A 13,022-nucleotide genomic window follows, 5' to 3' on the forward strand; every position below is an offset into this window, starting at 1 on the left:
CAGAAAGAAATGGTTCTACTGTCACAACCAAGCCTTTTGTGTCATCAATTAATTGCACAAAGGGGCTCTAAAAAAAAAAAAAAAAAAAAAAAAAAGCAGCAGCTCTCTCCATTTAGGACTACAGAGACCCAAAATGCAAAAAGAGAAGACATCTGACTCCCAGCTTCCTTTGCAGATGAAGCTTGGAGACATGGGCACCTGCAGATGGGAAGCAATTGCTAAGGCCAGGTCTTGCCTTCTGCCGGGATCGCAACACTGGTTAGGTGATAAATTATTTCTATACTGATACAAGCCCTTGTACAGACAGTAATACCAGTATAAACATGCTTTTCATGCTACAGCTTCTCACCCACCAAAATGGTAAAAGCCTATCTGAAAGAATACTTTTTGCTGGTATAAGCCTGCACCTGTGAGGAGGCTTTTCCAATTACAGCTATGCCAGCTGGGCATTGGTACCTCCTAGGCTTAAGACTTTACCCTTTGCTAGCAACTGAGTGCTAACAGGTGAATTGGTAACAAGTTTCTCTTACCTTGGGATTGTATTCAGCATTTCTAGCACGAAGTGCGATGGTTTTTAGGTCAAGTTTACAACCAAGATTCACGGTGGATACAATATTCCTGAAGATGAGTTAGAGAGTGGTTAATATTATATTTCATCAAGGATACTCGAGTTCTCTCTCTTTTTAAAACTACAGTGGCTACTAGAATGCATCAAATACATTCACAAGAAAGCTCCACTGACTGTGATGGGGTTGCAAGGATTATTTTGGTACAGTGTGGTAGCAAAGTTCTGAGTTTACAGAAAGAGGCTGTTTCCCCAAGATGGTCAAAAGGTTCCTTTGCAACACAATATAAAGACTTTAAAAAAAAAAAAAAAAAGTGAATCATTTAAGCGAGTCTCTATATTATTTGCACCCAAAAAGAATGTTATTTTTTAATACAAAGTACCCAAGAATCGTCCCTTCCCAGACCTTCCCTATAAATTACAATAAGGATCACAGCTCCCCATTTTCTTGCTAAATAAAGGCATTCCAAATCTTAATCTAAATTCTATATCTTTCTTTCCTGATCATAAATTAATCCTTGTCTCATCTTGTAGACAAGGTGAGACAGGATACTGGGCACAGTTCCATCTATATTTGACTAGCAGATTCTCACTACCCCCTTTCTACCGTGGAGAATCTGTAGATGCAGTGTTAACACTTTATTAAAAAAATAGGAAAAGCATGTCGAGCAAACTGTAGTTACTTAATATTTTAAAGACTCTCACAGTTCAAGCATGCAATCAGCTATCCTCAAAAGTCTCTAAGGTTATGTGGTGAAGAAGTCAAGATTGTGTCTATTTGACAATATACACTTTCTAAGCCACCACAAACACATAATTATATTCAGCAACCCCAGGTGTATTAGATATATAGTTGAAAGAGATCAGCAAGTATTCTTACTTCTGCTACAGAACAACTATGCTAACAGAAATATTATTCAAAGTCCTCCCTACATTATATGACTGCCGTGTACAGCTATGGCAGCAGAGCCCCTAGGCAGAGAGGCTAAACAGAAAGGCAGAACAGGCATCTCCAGTCCTAGGGTATCCCCTAAACCACCGAACCTGTGCCAGGCAAGACCCTCTTGTCAACATATCTGCATCCAGATGGATCAGACTCATACACAATGCAGCTGTGCTGGCAAAACTCAGCGTCTCAGCCCAAGAGTGAGAAGAGCCATTAGAAAAATGCCAAGTATACTCACTGTAGCTGTGGCACAATCCCAGAGCTTTCAGACGCAGGGGTAGCAGGAGTTATTGGGGTCATAGGGGTCATTGGAGAGGGGTAGAGTGGCGTGGTTCCTGGTAAAGGAGCTGTAGTAAGAGTCTGTGAGTGGAAGAGCTGTGGAGTTTGACTGGATGTTCCCTGTGTTGCTTGTTGTGATGTGGATTGCTGTGCTGCTTGTTGCTGCTGCTGCCGCTGCTGTTCTTCCAGGATAGATAAACTGTTGGTGCTTTGTACAGGCTGCGGTGTCAGTCCAGTGCCATAAGGCATCATAGGGCTAAAAATTGGAATTCCTGGAGTCATGGCACCCTAGAAGGGAAAGTACAAAAAACAAAGCAGATGGAGTCCAGATGACATTTAGTCTATGAGGAAAACCAGACGGAAGTTTGAGGAGTTTAGGAACAAGCATGTCTGCTTGAGCATATTCACCAGCCCAAGCAATAAGAACTTAATATGCCTCAAAGTGCACTTTACTTCACAGGAAAAGTCTCACAACAGCAGTTCCCAATCTGTGGTGTGGGTACTGCCAGTGGTACACAGACAACCTGTCAGTGGTATGCATTAACAGATTTATTATAATTAGTTTATGACAAAAATTTGCTTGTGGTACTTTAAGTTTAAATTGGTGGTATGTAATCTGTCAGTTTGGGAACCAGTGAAATAGAGAATGCTTTTTCTTCTCCACCAACCAGGAAAGGATTATTCAGTATCAGTGTACGCATACCACAATGCCTCGTTCAAATACACTTCAATTAGAAAAAACAAAAGCCAGTGAGATTTTGGGTCATAAGATGCGTTTCCTTACAAATATTAAGGATTTGTTCTGGAAATATCTGACTACACTGAAGGAATACTTATTTTATCAGAAACTGAGACACTTAAAAATGCTATCAAGGCTAAAAACAAATAACCGGTTTTATTTGGATTTGAGCATTTTCCCCCTCAGCAAACCCCAGACAAACCCCAGATTTTACAGACTACTGCCAAAACCATTGTGCTACATTAACTAACTGTGAAGTATTCAAATTAACACTGTCTCTCAGGATAATCACAGTTAATTCAAGTCAACTGTCATTTAAGTTTTGACTATAAAAGGCTAAGGGGTAGTCCAGTCTGCTTTTAGCCTAAAATTTCAAACAAGTTTCCATCAAGCAAATATTCCTTGGACTGCAGATCACACTAAGCTGTTGTAGTTGTAAGCATTTTATATAGTCAGCATCTAATGGAGTTATTCATGTTTGTTTACACGAGAAACTGAAATCCCTCCTGCAAAGACATTTAGCCTGCGCTTACATTTTTTAACTATCTTATTTTTTACCTGAGGTGAAGCCAGTCCTTGGGCATAGGGCGGCAAGCTGTTATTCTGATCCATGATTCTGATTACTTCTTTGGTCAAGCCAGAATTATTTCCAGTAACTCAAGAACAATAATTCCACACGATAAGGAAGTTGTTTCCCCTAAAGCATTCCAGCAACTAGATTTTCAGCCACTTCTGAACAATTATTAAAAACTTTAGCTCCAGAAAAGCGTGTTGCAAGTCTAAAACACAATTCAAAACCTGAAAAAGAAAGAAAACTCTCTTGGTAACAGCACCTTTAAAAATGTATTCAGCCACTGTACAACACAGGACTCTTAAATACATTTTTAAACACATTTCTTTGTACATACCTGTGCTGCCCTAGAAACAACCCTTCCTCTAAAAATCTGTCCATACAAGTAGCTTTACTTACATGAACAGACCCATAGGTTTCAGCAGGACTGCACACACAAGTGATTGCAGAACTTAACCATTGTGTATAAAGACTTCCAAATATATCAGCAAAATGTGCTTTAAATTGTTTAAAGTCTTACCATAATTACAACCTGGATATCTTTAAGGTCTTACCATAATTTTACAGCATTCATGAGTTCCAGGCAGCTGGAAGTCATTTTAGAACAAAATCCTGTTACCTAAAAAATGACCAGTAAAACAATCTCCTTCCCCAGCCTGAGCCAACATAAAACGGTGAGGCATTTCACCATGAAGATGCACTGAAAAACGTTACGAAAAATTAGCAGACAGGGTTATTTGGGTAACGCACTATTCTCTCAAGTGAATTTCAATGCTAGGATGTGTTCCTTTAGCAACAATGTAAAATACTGGATTATCACTGTAATAATATTTTATCAATTTTTCTTACAACTTACTGTGTGATCTCTTTTATTAGACCAACCCAACAGTTGGAAAGATCGTTCTTTGCAAGCTTTCAGGCACAAACACTTCTTCAGGCATGGGGAGGCTCTGCTGGTGTTTGTGTGTTCTCATGCTACTATAATAGTAATAATTATCATCATCTTTATCCTATTAAAAAAATGCAAGTCTATGAAACGCAAATGTATGGCAATGAGGATGAGAAGGGATGAGAGTCTGCCACAGCTGACTCCCACAAGAAAGGAGTGGTTTGCCAACCGGCACACGCACCCCTCTCCTGAACGCGTGCAGTGCAGCGTGGCTCTGCCTGCCTGCTAGTAGCACACCAGCGCGCTGCAACCAGGCTGCTCCTCTCCGAGACCAGATGCTGGGGGCATGCAGGCTAGGGCGGCCATCATAAGGGACAGTCTGGTTGTCCTCTATCCTTTGTTGATATGAAACCCCATGCCTTTATGTCCTCTATTTTTCTCTTCAAGAAAGAGAACTCTAGTCCCTTGAAGAGAAAAATAGAGGACATTAAGGCATCAGGTTTTGTATCAAAAGAGGACAGAGGAGCAGAAAACCAGACTGTCCTCTACGATGGCTGCCCTAGTGTAGGCAGGTACGGCTCTCTACAGCAACCGCTTTACCGGGGAGGGGAAAAACTCCCAGGTTTCTTTCCCATCAGCAGGGAAGCCTGCAGAAAACCTGCTTACTTACTACTATAATTACTATTATTATTTGCGATTTAATAACATTTATTTATAAAAAATTGCTTATTTAATCATTATTATTCTATAAACAAGTGAAGCATGTGTCTGCCCACATGGGTGCGTGAGGTGCAGGTCCCGCGTAGGGTGGGGGGGGCAGAACCGTTACCTTGGGCTCCCCTCCGCTCCCCGTACAGGTCCACAGGGGGAGGGGCCAGGTGAGGGCCCTGCAGCGCCCGAGAGGGGGAGGGGGGGAAAGACGCTAACGGCCGCCTGGAACCCGCGCTTGCACCGCGGACGAGGGAAGGGCCGCGCGGGCCCAACGTCAGCAGGCTCCGCCCCCACCGCGCGCGAAGGGGAGAATAGAAGCGAGCCCGGTACCTACCACTCTGGGCCCTCCGCCCGCTACCCGGACCCAGCGCCGGCGGCAGCACCGATGGTGACCCCAGCATACACCGCCGCGCGATCAAAATGCGTCAGTTCCGCCCGTAGCAGCTTTCATTTCCCCCGAATCCCGCTCGACGGCCATCTTGAGGGAGGGCAAAGCAGCCTCCTACACGGCTCCGCCCCGAGCCAGGGAACACCGCCCCCGGAGTGACATGCTTGTGGAGAAAGCCCCGCCAGCTCAGCGCATGCGCCGCACACCGCCCTGTGTGTGTGTGTAGATGGGTGGGTTCCCCACCTGGGGAGCAGACGAGCTGGAGGGGCGAGCCTAGAGCGTCCCCAAGAGCGAGGACAGGAGGACTTCCGCTTCCGGCGCCGCCATTTTGCCGTGAGACAGCAGGCACGGCCTGGCTTTGAGGTCCCGCAGGATGCTGTCGTCTGTGCTCGCCGCCGGCTACGCGGAGCCCGGGCCCGGGCGGGACTGCAGCCTCGGCGCCACCACGCGCCCCCGCTTCTCCCCCTACACCTTCAACGGCGGGTGAGCCGCCCCGGGTGCCTGCCCCTCCCCCGGGCGCCCCTGCCTGGCCCCGGCCGCGTGGGGTCCCCTGCGGCGGCAGAGGCGAGGCCGCCCCACTTGGAAAAAAGGCGCGGGGTGCGGTTGGGGGGCGTAGGTGAACGGCTTGCCGGGCGGGGGTTTAGGACGGATGATCTACTGAAGTCTCTTCTGACCCCAAAAATCTTTGAGGTCGTAGGTTAATAACTAAAGCATCAGAAGTGGATGCCGAACAGAGTACACTGGCTAGCACCCTTTGCCCCTTGAAGGGGTCGAGGGAGCCTGTGAACACCAATCGGTGACACTCGGTATGGAGACGTGAACGGAAGAGTACCTGGGAAGTGGCTCTGCACTTGCCTGTGCTCCTCCCGATCGCAGTCTCCTTCCTGGTGTTACAGATGGCCAGCTTGGCCAGAGCCAGGAGGTCCTGGGACATGGCAGGGCTGTGGGTGGGAACTCCGTAAAAGCAAAGGTGCAGGGAGCAGTGTAGCCAGGCCCTCGGCAGCAGGTTCTGGAGGAGCTGGAAGAGGGGCAGCGACCAGGCACACTCGAAGTAGGAGCCCTGTGACATGGGAGATGGGGAGAGTGGACCTATACTCTGACCCTTCTGTCCCTTTGTGCCACATCCAGGACTTATGGGTCTTAACAGATGGGGCTGCAGCTTCCCCTTGACACTGCCCCGAGATGTGAGCAGAGGAGTGAGAGGAAACAGCTGCACACCAGCCTGGGGTTTCCCTGGCCAGAACCTTGGCTTCCCACAGGAGGTGGTAGGGGCTGGTAGCACAGCCCCTTTCAAAAAAGGGGCCTTACTGCATTCATGGAGGGTAGATCAGTTAATGGCTGTTGAATGGTATGGTAGATGTTTTCTCTGGTGTCTTTAAACTGATAATGGTGGATGCTAGGGAGGGTTACGAACAGGGGATTGATCACTAGATCTGGTTTGATGCTCCCCCTTTAGTTTCTACTTCTGCCACTGTTGAAGACAGGTCTATTTGCTATGCCAAGGGAAATGTTGGCCTAGGCCCGTTGCAAAACTATAAGCCTCCCTTATTCAAGGAGGCCACTAGAAGCATGGCAGCTGATTACCCAGGACAACTCAAAAGCAAATGGGCAGGACTGATGGTTACAGGTTTATAACAAGATTTCTGAAGGGAGGGCACCAAGCAGAGCACACGGGGTCATACTGAGCTAGATGGACCATTGGTCCAACCCAGCATGGTGCTTACGTTCTTAGCATGATGCAGTAGTGATTGACTGGTCCAGAAGCATTTTTGTAGTTTGGACTGCATTTTAAGGCATGTGGTGCCAAGCAGCTTTCCTGGTTCATAAGCCCACAGTTCACATGCAGCAACTATGACAGTTGGCTATTTGAAAAGAATATGGGGGGAAAGCAGGGGGGAAATGTGAGAGCGTTGCTCCTTAATTACAAATTTGCCTTGTATCTATGGGCTGTTTCATCTTGCCAGTCGTAAGTCTTTCTGTTATTAGGGTTGAATCACTGCCAGTTCTTAGGCTGGTTACAATGGTCACCAAAAGCTTCTGTCACCCTGCTGGTCTGCTGAATTCCTCTGATTTCTGTAAACTTAATTATAACTGAATTTATACACACATCCCACATAGCATGTAGATGTGAAAGTTATAAACGAGGTGCAACTTAGAGTGTGTTTTTTGTTTCATTTCTTTAAAAAAAAAAAAAAAGAAAAAGAAAACAAATCTTATGCCATCTAGGAAGAAATAGAACTTCCTGTGGAATGAAAGCTGCTCCATCACTGACAAATCTTTGCAAACCAGACTGAGAACCACTCATTTGGTATGCCTTTTCCTCCCTGTTGAGTGAATGTTTGTTAGGAATTGTAATTCTATATTGATTTACTTTTTTTAAAGGACTGTGTTGGCAATTGCTGGAGAAGACTTTTCTGTCGTTGCCTCAGATACACGACTGAGTGAAGGTTATGCAATTCATAGCCGGGACAGTCCCAAATGCTACAAACTGTAAGTTTTAATTTTGGGCAAAGTAAAAGCTTCCTTATAATATCTGATTAATTGATTAACTTAGTCACTTGTGAAGGGTCAGTGACTAGCATTTTCATTTGCAAAAGGATATTTCAGTAAGAAAGCAAGCTGGCTTCATTTGTACTCTCTTGTAATGCCATAATTGAGGTCATATTTCTTAGTTTGACTCTAATCCTTGAATTTCACTGACAAAGGATGTTTTTCAATACCCAATTGGACTTGATTTTAAAAATGCAAGCTAAGTAGATAGACTTTTTTTTGGATGAATACCAGTGAGAAGATTCAGTTAATTGTAACAGTGCTTAGCTCTGCAGCAAGTGGCTTTGTTTCTTCTGGATGCTTGGTAGTTGGGACACAAAAGTGCTACCATTGCTGGCTATACCCCAGGTATGTCACTATTTCAGTGTTGCTTCAGTAGACCATCTGGCACTTCAGAGCTGTCTACTTCACTGGAGGCCATCAGGGAACCTGTCAGCAATTCCATTATCAAACTTGTTTCACATTCTTCATATGCTTCCTTCAAAGCAGCTGGATAGTGTCCCCTTGGTTTCAGCAAGTTTATTGTTACATGCATTTAAATGCCTCACTCCCACTCTAGGCTGCCACTAGCTACCGAGGCAAGCCCTCTGCTATCATTGGCACAGTTCTCAAGGGTTCAGGTTTCTCCTGGCTAGCTCCTTAGCATATCAGTAGCTTCCTAGTAGTATCAAGATAGGTTTTCTTGGCACCATCTCTTGTATTGAAATAGGTAGCTTTGATAATACTGACAAACTGATGAATTAAGACAACATTTTCATCTTTAGATTGTTGAAGTTAATTGTGCTCTACAGCTGTCTAGAAGACATCCTATGAATGGCATATTTCATAGTTGAGTTTGTAAATGCTTTTAGCTTTGAAATGTCTGTCTCCCTCTAATTTTTAATAATGGTTTAATATTAAAAACCTGTATTTGTATATTTTTTTCTATTCCACCTTAAAACACTGGTAAAATATGTAAATCTGGATGCAAGGCAGAAAGGTTAAATCACATACTTGTCAAATTACCTGGCAGAAGTGGGATTAGATTTTTTTTCTCCTATATTACAATTCTTCACTTTTAATCGCTTAGATGAGTGGTTTCCATTTTGGGGGTCTGCAGATTCCTACTGAACAGGCTGATGCAATGCATTAAAGGAAGCTAGGTATACAAATATTCCGTGTTTTTCAAATGATTTTATGCTAGTGGTGATGTGATAGTTTGTAGTCATAGGGCATGCTAAAACATTTACCAAACTTTGCATTTTACAGAACAGACCAAACAGTCATCGGATGCAGTGGTTTTCATGGTGACTGCCTTACGCTTACTAAAATTATTGAAGCAAGATTAAAGGTAGTTACACTATTAATAATGTTTTGTTTAAAAAACTGTAAGAACTTTACTCTTAGTCAGGTGTCCAAGTGAAGAAATTAAAATGTAACTAGTAAATTAAAAAGGGTCATATCTTTGATTTGGATGTTCTCCTGACATTGGTTGTGTCCAGTGTAATGCAATGCTTCCTATTTTAACTGAGTAAAATAAAAAGTGTTGAATACACAGATCTTGAAGAAGGTAGTTTTAATACCCTAACAGTACTATAACCAGGTAATGATAGCTGTTCTTTCAAAATGTGTAGGACACAAATATGGTGTCTGAACTTCTGATACTTTAAGCAAGAAAAGAAATGCACCACATTTTAATTTTGACAAACTCATTTTTAGACTGATTATTTTCAGCAATCATTGTATGCATTCCAGTTACAACTTCTGCTTTGTCTATCTGCTGCCTTTTTAGTAAAGCACAGTATGAAAATTGCTTGCTGTAAAAATAATCTGTAGAATTCACTTTATATACACTATTGTTTTAGTATTTAACCTGCTTGTGTTTTGCATCACTTGATGATTGTAGATGTACAAGCATTCCAACAACAAGATGATGACTACTGGGGCTATTGCAGCAATGTTGTCAACAATCCTGTATTCTCGACGCTTCTTTCCTTACTATGTTTATAACATAATCGGTGGACTTGATGAAGAAGGTAAGACTTAAGTTGTGGTACGCGGGGAAGGGACTCATTTCTGGGGCTGAAAACTAATTGTTTCAGGACTGAAGTAAACTGGTAGAGAAGCATGGAGATGGTTATGTTACTTCAGTAGACTATGTTGGTCTTAACTTACAATATTTGAGAATCTCAGAATAGTATATAAAAAAAATTATCTTCATGTATTAGTCCCTTTGGAAACAAGTAAACTGATGGATAGTTATGTTCAGTTTCTATGTTTTCACAAGGCATTTGATATATCATTGTTTTTCTTTGAACTGTTTGACTATGTATTAACTCAAAAAAGCTGAGAGCATAAGCAGAATTTTATACCACGTGAAACAATAACTTTGATAAAACAGGTTCTACCTTTCTGTCTTTTCATGCGTAATGTTTTAAGTAGGAATGAAATATACTGCTTGTCTTTCAGGCAGTTCTTCTGGAAACAGATTTGAATATGGGATTTGTTTATTTTTAAAATTTGGGGTCAAATATATAGAAGTAACTTAACAACGTAATTAATTTTCGTACGAAAAGTTCTTCACTGAGTCTATTGCACTGTTATTGCTAACCACATCCCAGGCTGTCTGAACTGTCAGTGGTAGAGGATTGAAAAACAGAGCAAGTGCTGCTCCAACAGCATGTTTATTTTGAGTGACCTGGAAAATTTAAGTTCTATTGTAAATGATAACCTCCACAGGAAAATAATAGCTGAATAAGACATTGGATGATAATGGACATGTTTCCTCCGAAGCAATACAGTTTAAAGTTTTTCAAAGGCGTGGCTGAACTGTAGCCATGGTGTCCTCAGGGACAGTATATTCTATGGCTGTGACCAAGAAACAGATTTGTCTTTATTCTTGGAAGGTATATACAGAGATCAAGTTATTTAATCTCATTTTGGGGTGTCTTACGAAGTAGTATATGCTAAAGTAGAGTTTGTGTACTGTTGTTTTCTGTGTACCATAACTACTACGTGGCAGACATTTACATAAACGTTTTATCTCTTCAAGGGAAGGGAGCTGTGTATAGCTTTGATCCAGTGGGTTCATACCAGAGAGACTCCTTCAAAGCTGGGGGGTCAGCAAGTGCTATGCTACAGCCACTGCTTGACAACCAGGTAAAGTAGTTGAGATTTTACTAGCTCTAAAGATATTTAACTCACATCCAGAAAACTTAAGTGTGCTTCATTTCTTCTTAATGATTTTTTTTCATGATTTCTTTATAATAGTGCTACAATGTATTATAAAGAATAAGTTGGTGTTCTGGAAAATCTAGCTAAAACCTAGAGAAACTTAAACTTGTAAAAAAAAAAAATGCAGGTGGGGAAATTTAGCATTTTAAAGCACTACAAACAAGGTAGGATAACTTTAACCAAAATTATATAGTATGAAAATATAACTTAATCATATTTAGCATATGTATTCTTTGCTTGTATTCCTAAAGAATGGCTGATTCTTTTTTGCTTGTAATCATTAAGACATGCTGATTTACAACTAAGCATAACTTTTCAACAATATTGGTACTATGTTCTGCTGTCTAAGAGGATAGGACAAATATCCAGGAGGGATGTACATGTTTAAATAATTGTATTGCTTAACATGCGTTTTATTTGGCTTTTTAATTTTTACCCACTATAATGTTAGGGGATTGTGAATAATCTATGTATTACACTGATTTTTTACTTGAGTTTTATCAGAGGTACCTCTGAATTCCAATTTCTAGCCCATTAAACAAAACTAGAATTAAAAAAAAATACATTGGATAATTATTTTTAAGTATCAAACGTGCTTTGCTTTTAAAACTAGGTGATCTTTTAAACAAAGGAATTATCAGTATGTGTGAACCTGAGCTGTTTGCTTTTCATTACCATGTCCGTAATGTTTTAAAACTGTTACATCAGTATCACGCCTAGTTTCCTGCTTTCTCAGCTCCCAACAAATTTGTCGTCTTTGAATAAGCCAGTCATTGAACCGAGCTAAAATGAACTGAATAAATTATTGTGCCTGCACCTGCAGAATAAGTTATGATGATCAAAAACTGATTTATCATTTTTGGATCATTAGCCAGTAATTTTCAGTGATTTGACATTTTTCAAAATGTTAATAGCAAGTTTGTACTGTACTATTAGTATTATTTAATAACTGTAGTAGGGTTAGGCCTTTAAAGGTTTAACTTTAAATAAATACATTTTTTTAAATACATTTTCATTAAATACAATTCATATAAAAATCTGATTTGATGATCAGAATAAATTGTCTATTTTTGGTCACCCTGACTACAGAAGATGCAGAAAGAGAGTCTCATATATGTGATCCAGCATGTAATATTATGGCACTCATAGCCCTTTTAAACCTTTTGTAATTGAAGATCCTGTGAAAAGTGGATCAGTATACCACTTTAAATTTGTTAAATTTTCTATATATATGGTTTTGGAGGTAGGAAACCATAGTTGTCCTATGCAGAGCCCTATGCCCTGTTCAACCATTTCTAGAAGGGATGGTAGCATTGCTAGTGCTTCTCCAGTAGTGCAGCCGAAGTCAGTTTTTATATCGTTCACCGTAAATACTTCAGCCTGTATTTCACTGTTCCAAAAAGATCAGTCTGTTTCAGAATTTCAGTATGCCCCTAAGTCTTACAGTTTCGGGTTTTAAAGACAATATTTTACAAACCAAAGGGAATCTCTGTCTTAACTAGACTTTAAAAAAATTATGAAACTAAAGGTAATTCAGTCTTCCTTTTTCTTTAGGTTGGTTTCAAGAATATGCAAAATGTGGAGCATGTACCACTGTCCTTGGACAAGGCTCTGCAGCTAGTTAAGGATGTCTTTATTTCTGCGGCTGAGAGAGATGTATACACTGGTGATGCACTTAAGATCTGCATTGTCACAAAAGATGGAATTAAAGAGGAGACTGTCCAACTACGGAGAGATTAAATCAGTGCACTGTTCATTAAAAATCAGCAACATGTAACCTAATTTTAAGAGGCCTGGCTACCTGTACTGTAGTGATATTCTTATTAAACATTTTTAACAAGAAATTTGAAATGTTGAGTAGTTACATTTACAAACATCACTAGGATCTAATATGGAGTGTTACTTCTTTCTGGCTGATCAAGTCATGCATCGGTGGGGTGTTCACTTGATTAGGTAAATGGAAAAACTTAAGAATGTTGCATGCTAATTCAAACACTGCATAGGCACAGACTCTTTGGCATGGAACCACCCATTAAGTTAGAAAGCCAGCTTTCTCCTTCAGTGTTCTTTACTGCTAATATTACAGTAAGCAACACCAAGAGTAGTAAACCCATTAATCAGCGTGAGGACATTTTTAGTCAAATGTTTTCTATCTGCTTTTTCTCCTATAT

The 13,022-nt window shown here is 41.2% G+C and overlaps 2 protein-coding genes across 3 annotated transcripts in view; one reads left to right on the forward strand and one right to left on the reverse strand.

Annotated features, from left to right (window-relative positions):
- The window catches only part of TBP (TATA-box binding protein), an 18,263-nt gene extending 13,002 nt beyond the window's left edge, over positions 1-5,261 (reverse strand). Inside the window, exons 1-4 of one of the 2 annotated variants that reach the window (XM_019549902.1) lie at positions 5,035-5,261; positions 3,088-3,327; positions 1,750-2,078; positions 531-618 (exon numbers count right to left, since the gene is read on the reverse strand). In XM_019549902.1, the coding sequence (XP_019405447.1) occupies positions 531-618; positions 1,750-2,078; positions 3,088-3,141 (471 nt within the window). In that variant the 5' untranslated portion in view covers positions 3,142-3,327; positions 5,035-5,261. Of the gene's footprint in view, positions 1-530; positions 619-1,749; positions 2,079-3,087; positions 3,328-5,030 lie in introns of both variants that reach the window. The other variant, XM_019549901.1, reaches the window with a different exon arrangement.
- A 137-nt stretch (positions 5,262-5,398) lies between these two features.
- On the forward strand, positions 5,399-12,695 carry PSMB1 (proteasome subunit beta 1). Its single transcript, XM_019549903.1, has 6 exons — positions 5,399-5,571; positions 7,471-7,578; positions 8,887-8,968; positions 9,524-9,653; positions 10,670-10,776; positions 12,406-12,695. Exons 1-6 carry the CDS (start codon positions 5,462-5,464, stop codon positions 12,589-12,591), a joined length of 723 nt encoding a protein of 240 aa, XP_019405448.1. The 5' UTR covers positions 5,399-5,461; the 3' UTR covers positions 12,592-12,695.
- Positions 12,696-13,022: the final 327 nt, after the last annotated feature.

The sequence above is a fragment of the Crocodylus porosus genome, unplaced genomic scaffold (assembly GCF_001723895.1).
Source record: "Crocodylus porosus isolate Cpor-Errol unplaced genomic scaffold, CroPor_comp1, whole genome shotgun sequence".
NCBI lineage: Eukaryota > Metazoa > Chordata > Crocodylia > Crocodylidae > Crocodylus > Crocodylus porosus.

Coding starts and splice junctions, on each gene's coding strand:
- PSMB1 (XM_019549903.1), top strand. CDS start 5,462: ATGCTGTCGTCTGTGCTCGCCGCCGGCTACGCGGAGCCCGGGCCCGGG. Junction 5,572..7,470: donor CCCTACACCTTCAACGGCGG/GTGAGCCGCCCC, acceptor CTTTTTTTAAAG/GACTGTGTTGGCAATTGCTG. Junction 8,969..9,523: donor TTATTGAAGCAAGATTAAAG/GTAGTTACACTA, acceptor TGATGATTGTAG/ATGTACAAGCATTCCAACAA.